The following is a 25,163-nucleotide window of genomic DNA, read 5'->3' on the forward strand; positions in this document are numbered from 1 at the left end:
GGCTAGGTCTTTGTCCACTTGCAGCTTTAGATCGGGCAATTCATTCTCCACATGCCTCTACTCAGGTAATTATTTCTGTTTTCTTCTATTATTTAGTGATAAATTTCTTTGTTTTGTGCAGCCGAAGCAGATTCATGAGATTAAAGACTTCCTCCTCACTGCGAGGAGGAAGGATGCACGCTTTGTGAAAATCAAGAGGAGCAAAGATGTGGTAAAGTTCAAGGTTCGGTGCTCCAAGTACCTGTACACCCTCTGTGTGTTTGACTCTGAGAAGGCTGATAAGTTGAAGCAATCACTTCCTCCAGGTTCGTTACTCAACTATTTCTGGTGATATTTTTTATGGTTCTATAGTGCTGCATGTTAGTATGTGTATATGGAAACTTTAGGTAGGAGAAGTAGGTAAAAGGTATATTTCTGTTTTGGCTTTAATTGGAGTGGTTCTTCAAGTGGGAAAACTACGGTATAAAATTGTATTATGGCCAAGAAAATGAAACAAGTTGCATTGCAAATCGCCACTGGGTCTTGTTTTTTTTTCTTAATTTTGGATGAAGTGCTTTGTTTAAGTGTTGATTTTACATGTATATGGGTCTTTGGGTACTGTCTTGAAGATAAAATCTGCTTTTGCCGTAGATCATATGAAAGGTTTTGTATACATTGAGGCTGAAAGGCAGTGTGATATAAATGAGGTGATCTCAGTACTTGGTATTTTTGTTTGGTTTAATTTTATTGCTTGGCATGGTTTTAAATTGCGGTCTCGGCAGGTTTTCTATTCTTTGAGTAGGAATTTGCAGACTAATGTGGCTGAAATTTTTTCTAGCACTATATTGCTAGTTTTCAGGTGAAACATTTCTACCATGGGCTTATTATGTTCACATTTGTTATTAATTTATGGTTTCAGGCATGTCAAGGGATTCCCGGAATCTATGTTACTCGAGTAGCTCTAGTACCAAATAGTGAGGTCTATCATCTTTTTTCTGTTAGAAATAGAACCCCTGAAATTTCTGAGGGTCCGTGGGCTCGAATAAAAGGTGGTAATTACAAAGGGGATTTAGCACAGGTACTGCATGATTGCAAAAATAATGTTTTTTGTTTTATTTTTGCTATTCAACTTGTGGAATGCATCGTTCCTTCTATTAATTATGGTTTTTGTAGGTGGTGGCTGTAAATAATACCAGGAAAAAGGTTACAGTTAAGCTCATTCCAAGAATTGATCTGCAAGCTTTGGCTGCCAAATTTGTAAGGAGACCTGTGTCCACTTGATTCACTACAAGAAAAATCACAGTTACATACGGTCAAAATCCGTATATAACCTCCAAAATCCGTATATAAAATGATATTACATACGGATTATATACGGACAAAAATCCGTATATAAAAGAAGCGTAGGTAAGGTATATACGGATATATCCGTATATAATTTACATACGGAAAAATCCGTATATAATTTACATACAGAAAAATCCGTATATAATTTACATACGAAAAATCCGTATATAAAATCTGTATATAATTATATACGGAAAATCCGTATATAAAATCCGTATATAATTATATACGGAAAATCCGTATATAAAATCCGTATATAATTATATATGGAAAATCCGTATATAATTATATACGGAAAAATCCGTATATAATTTATGATTTTATAAAAAAAAATAGGTGATTCTGCATTTAATAGTTATGAGTTTCAATAGCTGATAAAAGTCAACATAACTAACAAATTGCCAAAAATCATCTAATATAGATAAACATTTATAACTATTTAATAAAAGATATAATTCACTGAAAACTTTCAACATTTATCAAAAATAAGACATAAGTTTCGAGCTAAATGGTTTCTATATCCAAGAAAAGACAATGCAAAAGTAAAAAAGTTGTACAAGAAAATATATAAGGATCCTATACTTGAATGAATAAATAAAAAATCTGTCCAAAATGGTAAAATATCAAAGTCTAAAGGCAGAGAAAGATGTTTACAACAACTACAATATCTTCTCTAGATAGAAAAAGATGTCGCCTTGCGCTATTCTTTTCCAAACATGATGTCTAGTCCATTGCTCAATTTCGCATAATGTGAAATGTTATAGGGTAAAAAGCTATCACCGTGTCAATAGTTGTCAAAGCAAACTGCTCCAATACCATCACTTTGCCCCGACCTACAATAATAAGGAAAAAAAGAAATACAATTAATACTTTTAAAAAATTAATTAAAAGATTCTACACTTAACTCATTAAATTAATAGAAATTTATTGTCACTTTTTGCGAGGAAGACTTTTTTCTTATTTTCTTTTCTTAAGAGTTTTTATCTAAAATATTATGAAAAAGAAGTCAACTAATTAATAACAATTGAATCCAAATTTGCAACAAGATTATACTAAAATCACAAGGTATGGTGCATAATATTAGTTCAAACCTCTTGGTACATTCACACGTTCATACATCCAAATATAATTAATTTTGCAGCAATCCAGTTAATACTTTTAATATAATATACTAATAATCCCAAAGGAAAAAGTTTATTACAAACCATCTAATATATATATATATATATATATATATATATATATATATATATATATATATATTATAATATTTTACACCCAAAATTTGAAATGAAAACTTATCTTAGCTTGCTATATAATATATAACGTAATAAATGTAATATATATAACAATATATCAATCAAGACTAACATCCCATACAATAAATATATATGCCCTGCATCCACACTATACAAATATATATTAAACAAAATTTTAACCAACTAATACAATAAAATATTTATGTAGCATTTGAATCAACACTCCCAGCCTTCATTCTCGTCTCTTCACATCAAAATAAAAACAATGAAGTGTAGTATAAGATTTGATAATACAAAATACAGAGTAGGAATATTAGTTTCAGTATAACTCATTATGCAGTAACATCAGTACTCATAAACTATAAATGAGGACAAAAAATTGAAAAAAAAAGAAATTCCAATGATTTTCTCAAATTAGCAACAAAAGTTTCTTGAAGTACAACAAAAAGGAGCAAAACAAGAGACAATAACTAACCAGGAAATATCATTGCAATAGGCCATGATCGAAGCAGATTCAGTAACAAGTCTATATCAGAGTCTGCAAATTTACTAGAATGATAATGTGAAGTATCTTTCAAAATTTTAACAATGGCACCCAGTATGGAAACATGGAGCTCAGTCAAAGACAAGTTCTGCTTTTCCTGCATGAGATTCAAAAAATATAACCAATTTACACAGCACACTTTATTTTTGAATTCATGTATGCTCCGTAAAAGTTGAAGCCCACTTGCTAAAATGTGCAGCTTTATTGTTATTAATTCTTATACATAGTTCATATGCAGAGTTTCTCATAGGTAGTTGGAAATCATGTGTAAGTCCGTATTAAAGGACATCATAAACTTCAGATTTCAAGTCTTTAATCAAAAGGCAGTTTAAGTTATCATCATCAACAAGCACATTGGAGTTCGAAATGATCATGGGTAAAGCAGACATGGAAGATTAAAACATTCCCCAATCCTGAACATGGCAACTTTGAAGTTCCTTTGGCCAAAAGTATATGATTTTAACTGTATCTATAACAAATTAATAACCAAAGAAAAATAAAACATCTACCATATCTACCTGGTCAGATTGTAATGCATTATTGAACTCAATAATCTTTTTAAGAATCCCATCAAACTGAGCAGCATCAAAAACAAGCATCCCTTTCTGACAACAGAATTTAATAACAGGGTATGAGCTAAAAAATTACATAATAAGTCAAAGAGGGAAAAAGTACAAAGTTCCTCACAGAAATTGTGTTAAAAGAACTATTACACTACTTTAAGTACCATCCACTTCCAAATGGAATCAAATTACTCGTCCATTGAGCAACATTCTATAAAGATGATATGCTGGCCTTCTTGTAATAGTAGCAGTAAAAATGAGCTAATAATAGCAAGACCATAAAGGCCAAATAACGATGAAATCAAAACTTTGGAGTTACTTGACACCAATTTTCTAAAGTGAAGCCCCATTTGGAACTAATAAACAAGGGCATCATCAAGAGACATTAATAGTCATTTCTTCCTATTGAGCTCCATTTAGAGCAATATTCTCCATGTACCGATTCAAGGGATCCCTATCTTTAATACAAAAAAACAGTAGGATACATAGACCACAATTACATCAAAATAAAAAATTTACAAATTATATCTGTCTCCCCAACCCCGATTCCAACACTCCAAAAGAAGAAACAAATGGTGGGGGTAAGGGGTAATGCTCATGCTAAATGAAATTTAAAGAGAAAAACAGTTAAAAGTATACCCGGGATCTTTAGTGCCTCCAAGCCTGGTAACTCTTCTAATTTCAATCCTCCAACCCTCTTCCTAGCAAAATTAAACAGATCAAGCTGAGTTCATCAATAATAGCAAGACATAGCTAATCCAAGCATAACATAAAATATATAGATTAAAATTAAAAAAAATGGATTTTCAAGTTGTAAAATGTTCACATGAAACGGAAGTCATTTATTCACCAAGGAGAAATGAACCATATATTACCATGGTCAAGTGAAAATCTTGGTTAAGAAATTATCAATATGGACAGACAAGAAAAGGAAAAACTGATGTTACAAAGGAGTAGCCATCAAAATGGGCAAGAAAGTGTCCTATAAAGCTTAATGGATAAGTACATCAAAATGATGTTGTAGAAACCACATTAATCTTTCAAGGTCCTAATAATTAAACCACACATAAAAGAGGATGGTATATTCACATCAGACAAAGGGACAAATATTTTGAAAAGATTGACACTCCAACCACGGCTTGCGAGACCAACCACAAATGTGCCAAATAAGACAAACAACGAAAAAGATTAGGGTTCGCGATTAACGATTTCATCGATTACTAAGCATTAGGATTAGGGTTTACTTACCAGATGAAGATACTCCTTCAGCATCCAACTACGACACCCGACGAACAAGGAGATTGCTTGGTGAACGCCGGAACACGACGGACACTTTGACAGAGAGAGAGGACACAGAAGCAGAGCACGACGGACAGGGACTGTGAAGAGGGCTGGAGAGAGGGACAGGGAGAGCGAAGACGGCTCGAGAGAGGGACGGCGAGAGCTCCAGGGTTCGAGAGAGAAAGGACCCGAGGGTTCGAGGAGAGAGATAGCTCGAGGTTTTCAGAGAGAGAGAGAGTAGCTCGACGGTTCGAGAGGGATAACAAAGAGTGAATGATAGGTTTCAGCTTCTAATTAATAAAAGTACGTTTTTTTAAAAATTATTTTTGAAATCCGTATATAATATACTTCATTCTACTTACATACAGGTAATGGAATTCCAGGGGATATATCCTTATGAAATTTTCCCGCCGCCACGCGCCAAGTTTATGTATGGAATTTATATACGGAAAATCCGTATATAATATCTGTATATAATTTTATTTTACAATCCGTATGTAATATCCGTATAAAATATTTAAATTATATACGGATTTAAATCCGTATATAATAATCCGTATATAATTTTAATATTTCTTGTAGTGATTTGCTACCCATTTTTTTGGGCAATTAATTAATTAACTTTAATTATGCTTGTTTTGTTTTAGTTGTTGTATATATGATATATCTGCTGGTAATGTATTTATTGTCTCAAGAACTAATGTTAAAGTATTACTTTTTATTTAAACTTAATTTTTAATTAAACATATTTATTTATCTTTTCCTTACACTTACATTCATTCAAACAAGAATTATTTTTACTTTTACCTTATTTCTATCTGTTCAAACAAAATATTCTTCTATTTTATTTATTTCTATTTTTCCTATTTTTTTTCCTCTTTAATGTACTTGTAACCCAAACAGAGCCACAGAGTGAGCAGATTGTTGATGCATCTCTTCTCTCGTGTACAGGGTGGAGGTTATAGTTGCCAAAAGGTTGTTGTACCAGCCCCTAGATAAGTTTGTTTTTGTTATGCATCTGGATAAGTTTGTTTTTGTTAGGATAGTTTTTGTTATGCATCTGGATAAGTTTGTTTTTGTTCCTTTAATTTCCACTTTGCTGTACTTTCCAGTATTAGGCTTAGGAGTAGTTCTTGATTTATATTCTTGATTTATATTGTAGGTATCTTTTCTTTCGTGAATAGTTGAGTTCTTTTCTTTCGTGAAAACATATGTAAATTAGGATTTGCTGTTTTAGGATCTGCACCATAATTGGTTACTAGACAGCAGAAAATTCGCCCTTCGAAAATTACCGAAGGCTTTAGCCCTTCGGTAATTACCGAAGGCTTTTGGCCCTCGGTAATTACCGAAGGCTTTTGGCCCTCGGTAATTACCGAAGGCTTTTGGCCCTCGGTAATTACCGAAGGGCAAAGGCCCTCGGTAAATGTTAGCGACAAGGGATTTACCGAGGGCTCTTTGGCCATCGATAAGCCTTCGGTAATTACCTTTTACCGACGGTTTTGGGCTGTTTCCGAGGGCTTCTGGCCTTCGGTAATGCCCTTCTTTTTTGTAGTGCATACAAATAACATCAATGATCATGCAATTGAATGAGTTAAACAAAGCATGCATAGAGTATAGAAGAAAAACCCTAACAATTAATGAAAGAAAACATATAGATTAAAGAACCAATTCAATACATGAGAGTTTCAAAGGATTACATCAGTTCCCCAACAATAATGAAGGTTTAGTTCACCATAATCATGGTGAAACTAGATGAAAAATAATGAGAGAATGAAAGATAAAACCCTAGAAGGTGAAGAATAGAGCTTGAGCATCCCAAATCCTCCTCCAAGGGGTGAAGAAAGTTTGATTTTGCTTCGTTCTGTCCAAAGATATTAACCCTAATTCGGCTAAAACCTTATATAGCTTCCTAAAAATTACAGAAAATTGGCCCAAGGCCCAATAAAGTGGCGCTCACCGATAAATGTGATTCTTCTATTTTGACGCTCAGCTGTAGTTTTGCCCCTCAACGTTGACTACGGGACTTCAGAGTGCTGCTCAGGGGTAAAAGTGGCGTTGAGCGGTACTTGCAGCTCTTCTTTTGTGCACTTTTTCTTCTTTTTCTGAGTCCAACTTCTGGCTACTTCACTTCTTTCATTCAATTCATCTTAAAACCTGCAAAAACAAGAAAAACCAAGCATAAAACCCATCCAACTCTCTTATTTCCAAAACATAAGCAAAAGCATGATTCCAAGCTAGTTTCTAAGTCATAAAGGTTGTTTTTGATGTCAAAATTAAGTATAAAAATAACAGTTTTTCAACTGTTATCAACTACTCATGAACTGCAAAATATTCTTATTGATTCCAAGTTCTATAATAGTTATTACATATAACTACTCTTTTGACTTAGCTTCAATCTTTGTCCTGATTGTTGTTGTCCCGATATTTCTCTGCTTCAATTCGGATTTCCTTGATGTCTTTTTATCTCGATTCGACTTTTCTAGATGTCTTGCTCGTTTCTATTTGTCTTTGTTAAGAGAAAATCATCTATGTGCCTAAACACCCTCATGTTTTAAAGTTAAATAATTAACATTAAACGAATAATAATCTAAAAACAACATAGGATGAAAACATAAGACTTAGAACCAGAATCCCAAACACAAAAAACCTTAGGAAAACACTTAGGATTTTAGGAAACAAAAAAACAACTAAGTCAAAACACTCAAACGCAATGTTAAACAACTATAAAGTAAAAAAGTCTAACAGAGTTGAAGCTAAATGCGTAAAATTTATCATACCTAAAGGGTATTTAGTTTAACTCTCGGGAAAACAAAACAATCTCAAGTCGATGTCATTAAAAAGACAACCTAAAAGACTAAAACTTAAAAGACCAAAGAACACACAAACAATGCTAAATGTTGTCTACCTGAAAAGCAAAATCACAAGAAGCATTTACTTTGTTTAACTGATACCATTAGCTACCTCAATTGTGAAATTCTACCTCAATGATAGGAAATCAAAAAGCACTTTGTTGTTCTGAGCAAGCATTAAATGATATTAAATGTTCAACGTAAACAACAAAACTAATAAAAAAAGACATATCTACTGCATGCATAATCTACTTTATTATTTGCAAATGAGCTACTTTACATGCATCCATAAGCTTTAGATCAAAATATCAGAAGTGAACTATTAAGACCTCGGCAAGTGTACTAAATCGTATCAAGTAATAATAAATGGTAAGACCAAGTATCGTTTCCCAAGAGACTCACTGAACTAAACAGTCATGTAATTACTTAACTAATTAAGACTTTGACGAACAATTTAGGGTTTTTAAATGTAAAAACAAGAAAGTAAATATGAATGCAATTTTTATCAATTGAAGAGAAACACAAAAAGTGAATGATGATGTCGGTATTATGAGATGAAGAAGTTGTTGAGGTTTAGATTTCACCTAATCACTCTCATGTATATAAAAATTCTTCTTGTTTATTAATTGTCAATGTCACTTTCTACATTACTTACAACCCGATGTCTCGACGAAAGAATCTTATCCTTAATTACTAGACCACAATGTCTTGCATCCCTAATAATTACTTTTGCATTACGAATGGAAGCTTAAGACAACCAAGCGTTTTATCCCTATGTCTAGGCAATAGTTCCCTTAGGAGAAATTCCCTAGTTCTAGGTTTCTAGTTATTTGTCAAGAACAAGGAAATCAAAAAATCATGCCATGAATGAGTTAAACATAACAAGCATAGAACATAGGAGAATAACTCTAACAATTAATGAAAGAAGCATATATAAATTAGAATTAATTCAAATACATGAGAGTTTAGAGGTTACATCTTCCCCAACAATAAATGAATTTAGTTCCCCCTTGTCATGGAGAAACTATGTGTACAATGGAATGAGAATGAAAGATAACCCTAAAAATCGAAAAGGAGAGCTTCCGCATCCAATTTTGCCTTCGGAGAGCCGAAAAAGTCTGAATTTGCGTCCCTTCTGTCAAAAGATACCCCCTTTAGGACGTGCAAGTTCTCATATACAGCTGAATTGGATCATGGGCCAGGCGAGCTTGTGAGAGAAGTGCGCTCAGCCCCCTTGAAGGGCGCCCAAGCGTGAAACGGTACTCGAAGATTGGCGCTCAGCGTCCCAGAAAGGGTGCTCAGGCGTAGTTGCAAGACCCATGTGCTGAGGGCCAAGAAAAGGGAACCCAGGCGTGGGTGCGAGACCCCTACGCTAAGGGCCCCAGAAAAGGGCACCCAAGCGTCCTGCGACCTTCTGTAGCCTTCTCTTCTGGTGTTCTTTCTGTTCATTTTGGGTTCCAACTTCTTGACATTTTAACTCCTCTTCCAATTTATCCCAATTTCCTACAAAATCAAGGGGATTTAGTGATAAAATCCTCAAGTATAACCTCAACTCTCTTATTCACACAAATAAGCTCAAACCAAGAGAACAAGCAAGTTTCTAAGTCAAAAAGGGTTCATTTATTATCCAAATTGAGTCCAAAATAACGGTGAAATCAACCGTTATCACAACCCCAAACTTGAAACTACAATGGTCTAGTACACAAAAAAAAACATTTTTTTGTTCTCTAGGACAAGTAAATCATTCATGTCTGCTCCTCATAGAAAGATCAGTCAAGATATAACAATGCTTTAACCAATCAAGCTCAACTATGGTGCTCACATACTCAAAACATACACAACAAATGCGAACTTCATTAACAATTAGCAACTAAGCAAGAATGTTATCATAAAATTCATGGAACAATTTCTCACCCAGGATAGTGTTTCACTCTAACTCAAAGGTGTATAGTGAGGTGCAACTCTTACACTCTACAATCACAATGTCACATGAATCAACTTTGCCTTTCATTTAAATACATCGAACACACTCATAAACAAGTTATCATCACAAGGACTTTTTCTAGGCTTGTAACATAGCCGGGCTAAGAAGAAAATTGGTTTTTCAAGACAACAAAATTCCTTGAGTTAAGAGAGTGAACAAGTTACTTCATGATATAACATTAATCTCTCTTTATCCTTTTATGTGAGAAACCAATCTTGAACTCATTCTCAACTTTACTTGCATTGAGCTTAACCTTTTCCTTTCTGTTCTTTCTTTTCTTTCTTTTCTTCTCTTTTCTTCTCTTTTCTTTTTCTTTTACTTTTTCTTTTGCTCAATGCTCTTTAAAGATTTTCACAAAGTTCTTTCCAGTTTCCCACAACCCAAACTTGAACCATTTTCCATTACCACATAAACACACTCTACTCAACTCAAGGCACAAATTTCAAAAGGGTTTTTCATATTTAGGCTCAAGGTTCAAAGGGTAGAACAACATTGTTCTTTATTGGGTTCACATATTGGCATTGGCTTATATGGGAGAAGAAAACATGGCCTTGATCAAAGTGATGCTCATATACTTCAACAGATTCTATCCTTAAGAATGATCAATCAACCAAGCAAAGATGTAATCAGAAATTCAAAGAACTATTCCTCACCAAGGAAAGTGTTTCACTCAAGCACTCAAAAGTGTATCACTCAACTGAAAGGTGTATAGTGAGGTGTTGGTGTCTTTTTCACTCTGCTATCACAATGTCACACAAATTAACTTTGTCTTTCATTTAACCACAATCGAACATACTGATGCGGGTTGTCGCGGCCCATCAAATTTGTTGTGCAAATAAAGAATGCAGTACAGTGCTAGGAAGTGACTCCTAGGTCGTCTCTCAAGGACCAAATGTGGTTAGGGTCTTAGGACAAACACGTAGTGGGGGGGTTTGGTAGTGTTTTTGGTTGCGGATGAACTTAAATTAAAATGGAAATTAAATAAAACCAAACATAATTAAAAACATTGAAATAAAAGAAAACATTAAAGTGAATACTACTATAGGTAAATATCCAAACGCAATGGAAGCTATTAAAATGCAACGAGTAAGCTAAACATTGAAAATAATTCATCACGGAAATGACACAAAGAGAACAAGTTAAATAGTAAACTAATTTGCTGAATAAGTAGAATTGATTTTAAAACATTTGAATGCATTAAATGATGAAAGTGTTGTAACATGTAGACTATAAAATTCATCCTTGATCCACGCGTGAAGAAAGAAAATAAAACAAACCGTGTGGGCCTCTCCAATTTTATCATCACCGTGCACACTGTTGGAGCTACTTCAAATAAAATCAACTCTTCATTAATCAACGCTTCTGCAATTGCTCATTAATTGATAGACTAAAAAATTCAATAAAAAAAATGCATGAACCGAACAAAATGAAAATGGCAATCGGTATTCAACAACATCAAATTAAAGTGAAGCTTCTTCATTCCACCGTAACAACATTCACCCTTTTAATTTCTTTCTTCCAAAATGAAAATGTTCCCAACCAAAAAGACAACTAAGCAAGTGTGGCGGCTGGAGCTCTTTCTTTATCACTGTGTTCCATTCCAGCACCTATTATATAAAATCTAATCTAATCAAATAAAATAAAATCAAATAAAAACCGAAAAATAAAAAACAAAAAATAAAAACAGAAAACAGAAAAACAGAAAACAGAAAACAGAAAAATAAAATCAAATCAAATAAAATACAAACTGAAAAATATAAACAGAAAAATAAAAAAAATAAAAAAATAAAAAAAAAATTCGAAATTTAAAAAAAAATAAAAAAAATAAAAAAAATAAGTCAAAGATAATCAATAATCACACAAATTAACCAGTTAAACCAAGAATCCCCGGCAACGGCGCCAAAAACTTGATGGACAAATTTGTAAGCACCAAAATATGATGTCACAAACTTGTTTCACAATCGGCAAGTATGACCGAATCGTTTCAAGTAATAAACTTGGTAAGACCAAGTATCGTTCTCCCAAAGGACTCACGGCCTAGTTTAGTTATGTGATTTGTTGATTAGCTAAGACTTAAGAACACAATAATTGAAGTTTAATATGCAAAGACGAAAATTAAATATGTATGCATGAATTGATCAATGACAAAGACAAAAGATAAACACTTTCAAGGAAATATATGAATGAATATGTTGTTGGGGGTCAATTTCATCTCATCCACTCTCATATATTTTAGGAATTCAACATTCAAATCATCATTGTTAATGCCACTCTCTAATGTACCATTCTAGATGGCTTCTCCCTAATCATATAGTTCATACAATTCCTAGCATTCCTAATGATTAGTTCATGAGTGCAGGAGCTTAAAGGCAACCAATATAATATTGTCAGTATAATATTGGGAGAAATTCCCCGGATCTAGATTTCCCCGTACGTGTCCGTATCAACAAAACCAATAATCATGCATTAGAATGAGTTAAACAATGCAAGCATTGAGCAAAGAGGAAAAACCCTAACTAATGATGAAAGAAAGCATATGTCTTAATTCAAAGATGTACTCAACAAATCCATATATGAGAGCTTCAAGAGATTACTTTGACTCCCCAACAAGCATACAAGGTTTAGTTCACCATATTCATGGTGAACCTAGATGAATTACAATGAAAGTATGAAAGAATAAACCCAATAAAGGTGAAGAGGTAGCCTGAGCATCCAAGATCCTCCTTCAAAGGGGTGAAAGAGAGAGTGTTTGCCTCGTTTCTGCCAAAGATGCTAACTATAGGACGTGCAAGCCCTTATATACTAATCTAGAGTTACAAAAGATTACAAAAGTCCAAGCCCAAAAAGTGCCGCTCAGCGGTATTTACCGCTCAGCGGTGATTGCGCGTCTTCTTTCTTCCCCTCAGCGGCCATTTTGCCCCTCAGCGGTTCCAATGTCACCTCTTGAGTGCCGCTCAGCGGTAGTTTGCCGCTGAGCGGTGCCTTCGACTTCTCCTTTTTGCACTCTTTCTTGTCTTTTCGAATGTCCTCTCTCTTATTCTTCACTTCTTTCACCAAATTCACCTCAAAACCTGCACAAGAACACTTAAATCAAGCATAAACCTGTCCAGCTCTCTTATTTCTAAAAATATAAACAAAAGGCATGATTTCAAGCTAGTTTCTAAGTCTAAAGGTTGCTTTTAGTATCAACTTTAAGCATGAAAATAACAGTTTTTCAACTGTTATCAGTGCTGCAATGTTGGAATGATGGATGCTGCTGGAATGAGGTCGTGACACCTCCCAAGCTTAAGTGAATCAGCAGTTGCTTCCTTAAATGCAAAAACTAATTGTCCAATGTGGACCATGACAGCACACCTTTCACTTCAATGCTGGACACTCATTGTGGACGTAACCCTTCCAGCTCTCCAAGTCCAATCCATTCCAGGCCCTAGCATACTTTCCGTAACGTGCTGCTCTTTTCTCAATTGAGAATAGCGTCACGTCTCGGTGGCTGCCCCTTCCTCAATGTGCTGGACCTATTTCTTTGCTGCTTCTGTTGGACACTCCTCTTGTTGTTGGATGCACCGTGCTTCTCCATGGGCCCCCTGTGCCGGTAGCTGTCCGCGTGAAGCCCTCCGTGCCTTGCTGGACGCTGGGTTTGAAGAGCGAATGAGCTGCTTCACGTGCACCCCTCATTCATCCAGCCCACACGACTTTCATTTGAGTCCGCGTGCAACAGCTTCTACTGGACTGTGCAGGCCGTGCTTTAAGATTCATTACCGAGTTCACCTCCTGGACACTGCTGTTGGACCGAGATGGTCTTGCTATTGTCTTCCGTTTGCACCCTTTCTTAGCTTCTCCAACCAAGCCCATCTCCATGTGCACTCCCATAATTTAAATCCACACCTCCTCACTCATTTTAGTTTAAAGTATATTTGATGTGGCATTTTCTTTTGACCTCCAAAATGTCCCAAATATTATCCAACAATTTCCCTACAATCAATAATGCAAATAATAAGCTCAGATAATTCAAATTAATTAAAATAAGAATTTCTGATCAAATTAAGCACAATTAGCAAAAATGGGAAAATATTGGACAATTAAGCACATTTCCCGAATTAAATCTGGTACAATAAACTAAGTGAAGTCAAGAAAATATTGACTCATCACATACGCACAAGCAAGTTGTCATCACAAGGGCTTTTCATGGCTTGTAACTTGGCTGGGCTAAGAAGGAAATTGGTTTTTCTAGTAAGCAAAATCCTTGAGTTAAGAGAGACATTTATGATTTCATCATTCAAGCACAAACTCTCTTTCTTTTTCCCAGCTTTCCCTTGCATTGAGCTTTTCTTTTATTTTCTTTTCATCTTTCTTTTTCTTTTGCTTTTGCTTTTCATGTACTCACTGCTTAACTCAATGCTTTTTCTTTTCAATTTTTTCAGTAACCCCAAACTTGAACCTTTATCAATACCTCACAAATGTTCCCAATTTAACTCAAGGTAAAGATTTTCATAAAGGGTTTTCAAAACAGGCATAAGGCTCAAGGTTCAAAGGTTAAGACAAATTGTTTTCTTTTCAGTGGTCAACAATCATGTTAAGGCTAAAAGAATAAGGGATAACAAAAGGTGGTCTTTATCAAATGAAACCTGCAAGCAAGTAGTTCAATCATAGAAAATTTGGGTAAAATCATTCATGCTTCCAAAGTAATAGCAATTATTCACAAAAAAACTCTGAAGCCCAAATCTCACACAAGTAAACTCATAAGTCCCAGAATTTAGAAAAACACCCTGCTTAGTATCTCAATCAAGTTTTACCTCAAGCACCTGTTTCATACACTATGAGCCATCACCTATATATCAGCACATCATGCATCATCTCAACATCAATCAATACACTAGAATATCACAAAGCAATACTCATCACAAAACACAACACAATTGAACCAAAGTAGTGTAGTTCATTGAAGCAAAGTACAATAACAAAACAAATGATCAAAAGGAAAGGTTTAGAAAGCTGGGTTGTCTCCTAGTAAGCGCTTCTTTAACGTCACTAGCTTGACACCATCTTCATCATCATAGCATCCATCAGTACATGTTGTCAGTAACATCCATCAGTAGATGTCTAATCACATAGCATTGTTTAACCCTCAGCAAGTGTAATTGAATCATATCAAGTAATAAAACTGGTAAGACCAAGTATCGTTCTCCCAAAGGACTCACGGCCTAGACAGTTATGTGATTGGTTGATTATCTAAGACTTGTGACCAAAATATTGTAGGTTTAAATGCAAAATACTAAAAAGTAAATATGAATGCATGAATTGATCAATGAGCAAGAAGAAACAAAACACGTGGTATGAAATATATGAATGAATATGTTGTTGGGGTTTATCAATTTCATCCTATACACTCTCATGTATTCTGGAATTCATCTTTCTTCATTAATTGTTAATGTCACTTTCTAAATTACCTTAAACCCGATGTCTCGGCGAAGAAAGCCTAATCATAATCACTAGTTTTCAATGTCTTGTCTCCCTAGCAATTACTCATGCATTATAAAGAACAGAAGCTTAAAGGCAACCAACCATCATACTTCTATGTCTAGGCTTAGACTACTATTGGGACAGATTCCCCAGATCTAGATTTCCCCGTATGTGTCCAACTCTTAGGTCCTTCACTTCTTTCACTCAATTCATCTTAAAACCTGCAAAAATAAGGAAATCAAGCATAAAACCTGTCCAAGTCTCTTATTTCCAAGACTTCAACAAAAACATGATTCCAAGCTAGTTTCTAAGTCATAAAGGTTGTCTTTAAGGTCAAATTTAAGTGTAAAAATAACAGTTTTTCAACTGTTATCACAACCCCAAACTTAAAACTTTTCTTGTCCTCAAGCAAAAAAGATGTAACTCAATCTTCCACCAATCCATACAATGGTTCACCACATTCAAAACTTCTTTTCTCAAGACAAGTATATACTCAAATCCGCTCATCACAAAGAATTTAGTTAAGATGCACACATGCTTTAGTGTTCACACAATTCCATAAAATCCAACAAATGCTATTGATGGAAGCAGCTTCACTCTTCAAGAATGAGCGGCTTCTCGGACCAGAGGTGGCAGCGGAATTAGAAAACGCAGATGTAGTTGGAGGTGCACGGAAGGTGTTTGATGAATTGTCTGGTGCGGTTTTGGAGTGTGTAGGCAGAGGTTCTAGCTCAAACGGCCTTCCAAGGGGGAAGGAAGCTAGAGATAAGTGTGCTAAGAAGGCACAAGTCAATGAACTTGAAAGTAAGAACTGGCTGGACAATTCAGCAGAGTTTCTTTATACAATTCAAGTTGCTTTTACAAGAATGAGAAGCTATCTTTTATAGAGTAAGAGAAGCCTCTGAAATGTGCTAAAGAAGCTATTCAAACGTGCATAGACTACCAGCTGAAGATGTTTCACGTGGGAAATGTGCTTTAGATGAAGGAGATGCATGGTTTGAATGTGTTTCATGTGGAAAATATGGGCCACAGCTGGAATGTGCTCCACATGTGCATGGTTGATTATTTTGCACATGGAAAGTGTTGAAAATGTGCTCCAATGTGAAGGCTTCACGGTTTGGCTGCAACATGTACTTCTACTTGCCTCATTTTCTCTCTTTTGCTGGTTTAAGCTTCCTAGTATGGATGCTCATGGATTCCTACCTACAAAACAAGATAAAGATATTTAGTTAAAGAAGAACATGCTAAGACTTTAGAAAGAAAAGATTAAGTCCTTTATTCAACTTCCCTTTCTTGGTCTTAGAGTAAAGTTGATACTTCTTTGGATGGGAAGTCCCTAAAGGGGTTGCCATCATTCCCTCCCTCTTTAAAAACGATTTGTCCTCAAATCGGGAAGAAAGAAAGAAGCACAACTTTGGTTTTTATGCTTCTTTCTTTCTTCCCGATTTGAGGACAAATCGTTTTTAAAGAGGGAGGGAATGATGGCAACCCCTTTAGGGACTTCCCATCCAAAGAAGTATCAACTTTACTCTAAGACCAAGAAAGGGAAGTTGAATAAAGGACTTAATCTTTTCTTTCTAAGTCTTAGCATGTTCTCTTTAACTAATTCCATTTACATTGTTTGTAGGACAATAAAGGTTGGAAAGTTCCTAGGAGAGTTGCCAAGCAAAGAGGAAACAAAGGAAGCAAGAAGGAATGTATGTTGCAACCAGCCATGAAGCATGTTTTCCACACTTTCCATGTGCAACACATTCAGCCATGACTCTTCTTTACTTTGAAGAACACTTTACTTGTTTTTCACGTGGAACACAAGCCACACCGTGAGCCATCTTCATTTGTAGCACATTCTCCATGCTTCCCACGTGAAAAATGCAACTCACGTTCATTAGTCTTCAGCACATGTAATTAGCATAATTCAGTAGCTTTCCTTGCACGCTTCCAAGCTCATCTTCTCCTATAAAAGAGAGCTTCATCATTTGTAAACTCAACTTGATTTGTAGTAAAGAAATGCTGCCAATTTTCAGCTTTTACTCTCAAGTTCAACCTTGTGCATTGTTATCTTGCACCTCCTCTAGCTTCTTTCCCCTTTGGAAAGCCTACTGAGCTAGAACTCTACCAAACACAACCACTCAAACACTCTAGCATATTATCAAACACCTTACGTGCATCCAGAACTCCACTGAATTCATTCAATCCGCTGCCACTTCTCTGAGTTTTGGAGCTTCTTCTGCATAACCTGGAGTAGCTTCCATCAGCTATTCTCATGAATGATCAATCAGCTAAGCAAAGATGAAATTATGTGCTCATGGAATTTGTTCTCACCAGAAAAATTGTTTCACTCAAACACACAAGTGTATAAGAGATCACTCATTCACTCTACTATCATAATGTCACATGAATTAACTTTGGCTTTCATTTAACCATAGTCAAACACATTCACAAGTAAGTGTCTCACAAGGACTTTTCTATGGTTTATAATGTGGTTGGGCTGCCAAGAAAATTGGTTTTTCTAGATCACAAAATCCTTGAGTCAAGTGAATCATCTAAATAAAACCATTCTTCCTTCTTCCCAACTTTCTTTTGCATTAAGCCTTTCTCTTTTTCTTTCTTTTCTTTTTATTTTCACATGCTTAGCTCTTGGCTCAATGCTTGTTATTTTCCCTTTCTAGACTTCCCAACAACCCCAAACTTGAACATTTATCAATACCACAATACATCTTTAACTCAACTCAAGGTAAAGCTTTTTCAAAGAGGGTTTTCAAATCATGTTCAAGGCTAAAGGTTCAAAGGATAGAACACATAGTGTTCTCTTTTTATGGGATAGAATCATGCATTTTGGCTAAAAAGGGTTACATACGAGAAAGTGATTCAATCATAGAAAACTTGGGCAAAGTCATTCATGCTTTCAATGTAATAGCATTCACTCAAAACTCTGGATCTCAAAACCTCACATATAGGCTCATTTAACCATTCCACATACACATCCTGCTTAGCATCATAATCAATTTCACAACATCATGCATTTGTTCACAAAGCTTGTGAAGCACTTGTATCTCAGCATATAATGTGCACATTCTCAACATCAATCAATATCAAAGCATCATCAAGCATTACTTATCACACAAAAGTCACAAGCAAACCATCATAACAGACAAAGTTTCAAATTGAGTACATCAAACCCTATTCTAAAAACCAGAGAAAATAAGTTCAACAGATTTAGAACACTGGGTTACCTCCCAGTAAGCGCTTGTTTAACGTTACGAGCCTGACCCAAAATCCTCCAACACCCATCAGTAGGTGCAAACGAACCTAGTATCCTTCAGTATATACTCCTCCATATAACATCCTTCAGTAGATGTAATCCCTGTAAACAGTTTGTAACTAAAACAAAAATAACAAAAGTTCATAATTACATCACCAAACTAAAAATTAAAAGTTCTTAAATCATTGGGTTGCCTCCCAGCAAGCGCTCTTTTAACGTCACTAGCTTAACCCAATAAAGCTTCAAGGATCAACCAACTTCATCATAGTGGACAACTGCTCTACTTATCCTCCCAGATAATGCTTGAGACGTTGACATTCACCACCCAGCTTCTATGTTGATCACTAGCAGATGGATCAATCAACTCAATTGCTCCATGTGGACGCACACTTTTTACTATGACTGGTACTGACCATTTTGACTTCAACTTCCCAAGAAACAGCTTCAATCTTGAATTGAACAATAGTACCTGCTGCCCTGGATTAAAGACCTTCTTTATCAACTTCCTGTCATGATAGAATTTTACCTTTTCTTTGTAGCTTCTGGATGAATCATATGCATGCAACCTCATTTCTTCAAGCTCCAGCATCTGCCTTCTACGCTTATTTTGAGTTTCAGAAGGATCAAAATTCAAAAATTTAAGCGCCCATAAAGCTTTGTGCTCCATCTCCATTGGCAAATGACATGCTTTCCCATAAACTAGCTGATAAGGTGATAAACCCATAGATGTCTTCATAGATGTCTTCATTGCAGTCCTGAATGCCCAGAGAGCATCATCAAGTTTCTATGACCAGTCTTTTCTTGATGTAGCAACTGTTTTCTCTAGGATTCACTTGATCTCTCTGTTAGACACCTCAGCTTACCCATTAGTTTGTGGATGATACGGTGCAACTACCTTAGTCGAACTTTTTTACATCGGTTCAAGGGGAACCGAGGCATATACACCATATGACCTCGGTTAAAATTTCAACTGATGCCTAACACCCTGGAAAAATTCCTGCAGATTTGACTTTTGGCATGATAGCCTTTTGAATCATGATCTACTGCCTCGGTTCATTGGGGACCCGAGACATATACACTGTATGACCTCGGTTAAAATTCCAACTGATGCCTTAATACTTGAAAAATTGCTTTTTGACCTCGGTTAAAATTCTGCCTTTGGGGACCCGAAGCACGTTAATTGAATAATTTAGAAGCATGGGGAGAGATGGACTCCGCCTTCAAACTACTTCAGATTCAGAAGCAACAAACCATAATCAACTGTGGTGCCACTGTTCTCGACCTCGGTTTCAGAAGGGTGGCTCCAGGTGGCTTGTTAGAGCTTGGGATCCGTCCACGGCGGAGGCTCCGTCCTTGGCGTCAACACCAAAATAGTCAAGGTTCCCCTTCTTCACTGTGATTCTAGGGTTCAGACCATCCCTTGTAGGTTTCGATTTCTATATGGTGCTTTTCTCGTTGGAGGTTGAAGCATTGTGGTTTCGGTCATGGAGGCGCGACTTGGGATTTAGGATTTATCTATTTTTGGGTTTGGTTTGATTTTGCAGGTTGACGATGCCTGATGATGATGAATGGAGGTTGAACGGGGTTGCGCCATGGAGACGAACATGGAGGTTGACGGCGGCGCTAGGTGGTGATGAACGGAGCTTCGTGATGGTGCGTCAATGGAGGTTTCTGGTGAAGAAGATGAGTGTTGTGACTTTCGATTGGGGGTTTTCTGATTGCATGTTTGTGTTGATGGTGGTGGTGCGAATTAGCGTTTGATGACGGTGGCATTGGCGATGAAGATGATCAGCGGTGGTGCTAGGTTGCGGTGATGGCTAACGGCGGCGCATGGTAGGTTCGTTTTGGAAGGTTGCCGGCTGGCTATGATCATCAGGCACAATGAGAATCTTAAGAGACAAGAGAGGAACAAATATATACTTTTGGTGATTCAAAAGGGGATTTTCAAAATAGAGAAAAGATGCGAGTGGAAAAGATACTTCAGCAGCTTTATGGTCGTTTCTTCTACTGATTTCCAGATGGAGAATTCGCGGCTGATGTGTAGAATCACTGGTAATATTAATACGTATATGTTGTTCGGGAATCAAAGTTATGAAGTTAAGTAGTAATGCAGAGTTTTATAGTTGTGGTTGAGAACAAATATTAATATTGGAAGGTATCACCACCTGAGGAGAGGAAAACAAAGATGAACTTGGTCATCTTGTCTCACGGCCAAATGGAAATATGCTCATCAATGAAAATATTCTCGTCAATGAAAATATTCATTTTGTTTACTTTATTGAATTAATAATAGGTTATTGAAATCTAAGAAGAATGCGCATGAACATGAATGTTAAGAATCATGATCTTTTCACTTTCTACTATGGATAAATACTTCATGTAATCTTCATCAGCTTTTTAATTTTTGATGAAGTATTGATTAGTTTTCATTTACTTTTGTAGGCTACTCAAAGATCTGGAAGACCTATCAAATCAAATCAATATATAGCATACTCAAGACCCAATACATCATTTGAGATGATGGACAAAGGCTTGATCTCAGATATTTAAAGAAAAGTTTAAAAAGTAAAAAAAGTTTAAAAAAAAAACTAAAAAAGGCTTGATCACCGTTTGGAGCTAAGATATAGAAAGCGAAAAAGAAAAAAAAAACGCTCTACTGCCTCGATTCAGAAGGAACCGAGACGAAAAATCCTTCAAAAACACAAAAAAGAAAAAAACTCTACTATTTTGATTACCTGTGAACCGAGACAAAATTCTACTCTTTTTGCCTCGGTTCTGAACCGAGGCAAAAAACCTACCCCTTTTTGCCTTACTTATATATGCTTCAATTCAGGAACCGTTATCTATAAACGAAAATAACCACTATCGTTTTCTTTGACTACACTAGTGATCAGCCATAAAATCGATCATGGTCTTAAATAATACTTCAACTTAAACCAATAATAATACAAACATAAACACAATTTCTCGATATAATATATCGAAACATCAACAACCGACTGAAATAATAAATAAACAGCACATTATATAGTCTTCTTCGATATATATATATATATATATATATATATATATATATATATATATATATATAGATATATAGATAGATATAGATATATATAGATATATATAGATATATAGATAGATATATATAGATTATATATCATTATAGAAATAGTTCTTGAAAAGCTGAATATGTTCCATCTGAAAGTGTAGAAACAGAATAACAGAGCCATCACCATCTGGATCGTGGGTAATCAGTGCCCTCTCCTGTACAGTCCCACCTGCTAGACCAAAATACACAGGCTTTCCCCACCCAAAATCTGCTCCATGCATTGGCATACTCAGCCAACTTGTAATACGAAGGTTAGGATTCCCAACAAACACTGCATCCTTACCTTCATTTATTCCAAAGGACAAAGCCCTTGCTTTATCCATATCGTCTTGACTTCTAATGAGGTCAAACTGAAAAAAAAAATTATCTGTAAAAAGTAACATGAGAAATTCAAATAAATAGTCAAAATATTCATGATTATACCTTCATTTTAGGATGTTTTTATGAATTGCATTAAAAGAACCAATAAAACCACTTAAATTTAACTTAATTATAATTTATAAAATTAAATAATATGCTTTGAAATGGTTTAATCAATTCATTGCATTTAAACATTTCAAAATAGCTAAATTTGGTTATTTTTCTTCCTAACTATGATGGAGTTGATTTACTTGATCAATTATACACTTTAGTTTAATATGTTTGAATCACTCTTAATTATGAAAAACGAATTGGATCATTCCTAATTTGATTCATCTATTTGTTTTTTTTTATTAACAATTATCTTAAGTATTATGATAACCTTTGATAAACATGTTTCAAAGAAAAACATAAAAATGGGAGAAAAATCCGATAAAAAACATGAAAAAGGTATATATGTTATTGAAAAAGAAAATTTGACATACAGAACAGGTAAAGAGACTGCTATATAAAGCAGAAAAATGAGAGAAATCATTCTTAAGCATATCCAAGGACTGAATATCTATGGAAAATGGTGTGAGGAACCCAACACAGTCAAACAGGGAATGTAGATCTATTTTTAGAACAAGTTCAGGGTGCAGAGGAGTCAAGGATTAGATAAGGGAATGTACACTTTCCAACTTTAACCATTCATGATGATAGAGGTGCGGTAATTGGGGAATGTATAATCAATTAGACGGAACAGAGTTGCGCAATATATCTCACCCAAGTGTCTTGTGTATATTAGTATACATGTTCTTTTGTTGATATAAACAATGCTTAACTGTAAACAAGTTGTTTGAGCTCTATGAACATAACAAGAAAAATGGTAAACGTAGGGGGTGGGCAAAATATTCAATCCATGCCCGTTTTAGCTATAAGACGCAACAAGAGACGTTTAAAGCATCAAGCAGAAATGAATTTTTTACGACATTCTGAGAACAGTAGAAAAACAAAAACAGAAATTTGAAGAGCTTAGATAACAATCTCGGATACATTCTTGGACGACGACCAAGATCCTAATTCTCCCCTTCACTCATTTATTCTGTTCATGCTATTTTATTTTAATTTTTTTTTCACGGCCAAGTACGAAGAAAATACTGAAAAACTGTAAAAGAAATGTCAAAGAAATAGATATAAGATTAAAAGGGTAGCAAAAAAAATTTGTCCCATGTACCTGTGATTTTATATACTCATATGTAAGTTCTTCAACTGCTTCTCTTATTTTCTGAGCTGCATGACCCAAAGAAGTTGATAAGATTTCTCCAGCGCGCGATGATGCAGTTTTTAAGACCAAAGCATTCCCAAAGTAATTCCTAGGGAGAGGTGGAATTACTCTATTGCGAATATCAGCATTGAACCGCAGCAGAGTTGGTTGATTCTCGTCTAATCTACGAGCCTTAGATGCACATCTCCATACATGTGCACCAATGGCCTCAAATCTGCTATAAGGTCTTGACCCTTCTGTTGATTTATCAGCATTGGCCTTGTTCTTCAACTTCCCCACTTGTTCTGCTGTCAGTTTCAACGACATGGCGCCTACCCTCTTGCTTTTCTCAAGAGTGGTGTCACTTCTTCCTAATATGAGAGGCAAAGACTTGAATTCTTGGTGATCAAAGCGTGGGGGTGATGGAGGGGCTGTGAATTTTAGCACAGTTCGATCCAGAAAGGGCATTTCATGAGGCTCTAATGTGTCTCCACGAGCCAACTTTGCCCATGAGTTAATGAACTGAATGGCAGCAACACCATCAGTCAAAGTATGAGATATAGCAACTCCAATGGAAAACGCTTCATCGCCAAGGAAACTCGTTACTTGCACTACTAACAAGGGAAGTTCCTCAATTGGGGTGTTTGTGTAATGAACTGTTGGAACCAAGTCCTTGGCGGACTCATCCATAAAATCACCATAATCATGCACTGTTTTTGTGGATTCTGCTTCAATCAACACCGCTCCTTTTGCATTACAATTCAGTTCCAACCTGCCATCTTCTTCTAACTTTCTCAATCTACCAGCCACTGGATAGTAATAACACAAAATCTTGCTAAGAGAGTTTCTTATGCGTTCAATTAATGCGTTATGGTTGTGCTTTGCATGGTAAACGTAGATGGTGGGTGTGTGGCTCTGACGCGCCACTTGGTCAGGATCAGACAGCCATTGAAAACCCTCTGGGGTTGGTTGATTTGGAACTACTGTGTAAGAAGCTTTGATGGTTACCATTTCTGAAATGTCTCTATTGCAGCACAGACAATTCAAAATGAAGTTATAAAATCATATACGTTCTGTTTCTTTCCTTTTATACAAAAGTTGTAAGACTTACCGCGATTGTTATCTTATATTGTTTGCAGTAGACCCTTATATATTTAACGAGAAAAATGTTTTTCTAACAACGGTTTTCTTTTTACAAGTTTACCTAATAGTTTGTGATTCATTCAATATATTTAAACAAACTAATAAAATAATAACATATAATTTATTATTAAAAAATTGTTAGAAAAGTTTTTAACATATCGAAGTTCATATTTAACATTTGCGAATAAATTATGTAACGATGAAAATTATATTAAAATAAAAAATTCAAGAAAATGTACATATAAATTTTTGTGGGTTATTATTTCTGTTTAGACTTCCAGCCAAGTATAACTTTTAACGTAAATATGATAAACTAAAGTTTTTTTTGTTAGAGATAAATCTAACACGGACTCAAAAAAATCATTTAAACGAAACATATTTCATTATAATAACATAAAACATACTGACTATGGATATAGCGAAATTATTATAAAATTTCGTTTTACAATGTAGTAGGTGGCATTGGATGCGAGTTGGTTGATTTGAATCAGTATGTAAGATGCTTTATGATTACCATATCTTGTCAGAGATTCTATCCGTAAACGAGCTTCTAAAAAAAGCATATATATTACACAAAAGGTGGTAAGACATACCATAAAATTGGCATACCTTTTTAAAAAAATATTCTGTATAGACTTAAATTTTTATATTTATTTGATATTATTTTTTTTATTTTAATTTTTTTTTTTTAAATATATAGATTTACACTTTTTATCTTGTATTTTATGTTAAATAAATGTTAAAGTGTGTGATGTCCTGTTATCCAATTTTTTA

At 35.2% G+C, this 25,163-nt stretch overlaps 4 protein-coding genes across 4 annotated transcripts; 1 reads left to right on the forward strand and 3 right to left on the reverse strand.

Annotated features, from left to right (window-relative positions):
- The first annotated feature begins 334 nt into the window (after window positions 1–334).
- On the forward strand, window positions 335–6,191 carry LOC148198358 (protein RNA-directed DNA methylation 3-like). Its single transcript, XM_088091837.1, has 4 exons — window positions 335–686; window positions 899–1,057; window positions 1,153–1,236; window positions 5,877–6,191. Exons 1-4 carry the CDS (start codon window positions 636–638, stop codon window positions 5,970–5,972), a joined length of 390 nt encoding a protein of 129 aa, XP_087947963.1. The 5' UTR covers window positions 335–635; the 3' UTR covers window positions 5,973–6,191.
- LOC148198359 (uncharacterized) lies at window positions 1,773–4,058 on the reverse strand. Its single transcript, XM_088115088.1, has 3 exons — window positions 3,648–4,058; window positions 3,061–3,226; window positions 1,773–2,159 (listed from the first exon to the last, which is right to left on the reverse strand). The coding sequence occupies exons 1-3, from the start codon at window positions 3,726–3,728 to the stop codon at window positions 2,062–2,064; spliced, it is 345 nt and encodes a 114-aa protein (XP_087971214.1). The 5' UTR covers window positions 3,729–4,058; the 3' UTR covers window positions 1,773–2,061.
- Window positions 6,192–18,808: 12,617 nt separating the features above from the next.
- LOC148198360 (uncharacterized) lies at window positions 18,809–19,276 on the reverse strand. The gene is made up of 2 exons (XM_088115773.1): window positions 19,095–19,276; window positions 18,809–18,977 (listed from the first exon to the last, which is right to left on the reverse strand). Exons 1-2 carry the CDS (start codon window positions 19,274–19,276, stop codon window positions 18,809–18,811), a joined length of 351 nt encoding a protein of 116 aa, XP_087971899.1.
- Window positions 19,277–21,378: 2,102 nt separating this feature from the next.
- LOC148198361 (spermidine hydroxycinnamoyl transferase-like) lies at window positions 21,379–24,336 on the reverse strand. Its single transcript, XM_088115046.1, has 2 exons — window positions 23,217–24,336; window positions 21,379–21,990 (listed from the first exon to the last, which is right to left on the reverse strand). The coding sequence occupies exons 1-2, from the start codon at window positions 24,255–24,257 to the stop codon at window positions 21,682–21,684; spliced, it is 1,350 nt and encodes a 449-aa protein (XP_087971172.1). The 5' UTR covers window positions 24,258–24,336; the 3' UTR covers window positions 21,379–21,681.
- Between the last annotated feature and the right edge of the window lie 827 nt (window positions 24,337–25,163).

Source organism: Vigna umbellata, chromosome 5, assembly GCF_029865625.1.
Source record: "Vigna umbellata cultivar VRB3 chromosome 5, Vumbellata_1.0, whole genome shotgun sequence".
Classification (NCBI taxonomy): Eukaryota; Viridiplantae; Streptophyta; class Magnoliopsida; order Fabales; family Fabaceae; genus Vigna; species Vigna umbellata.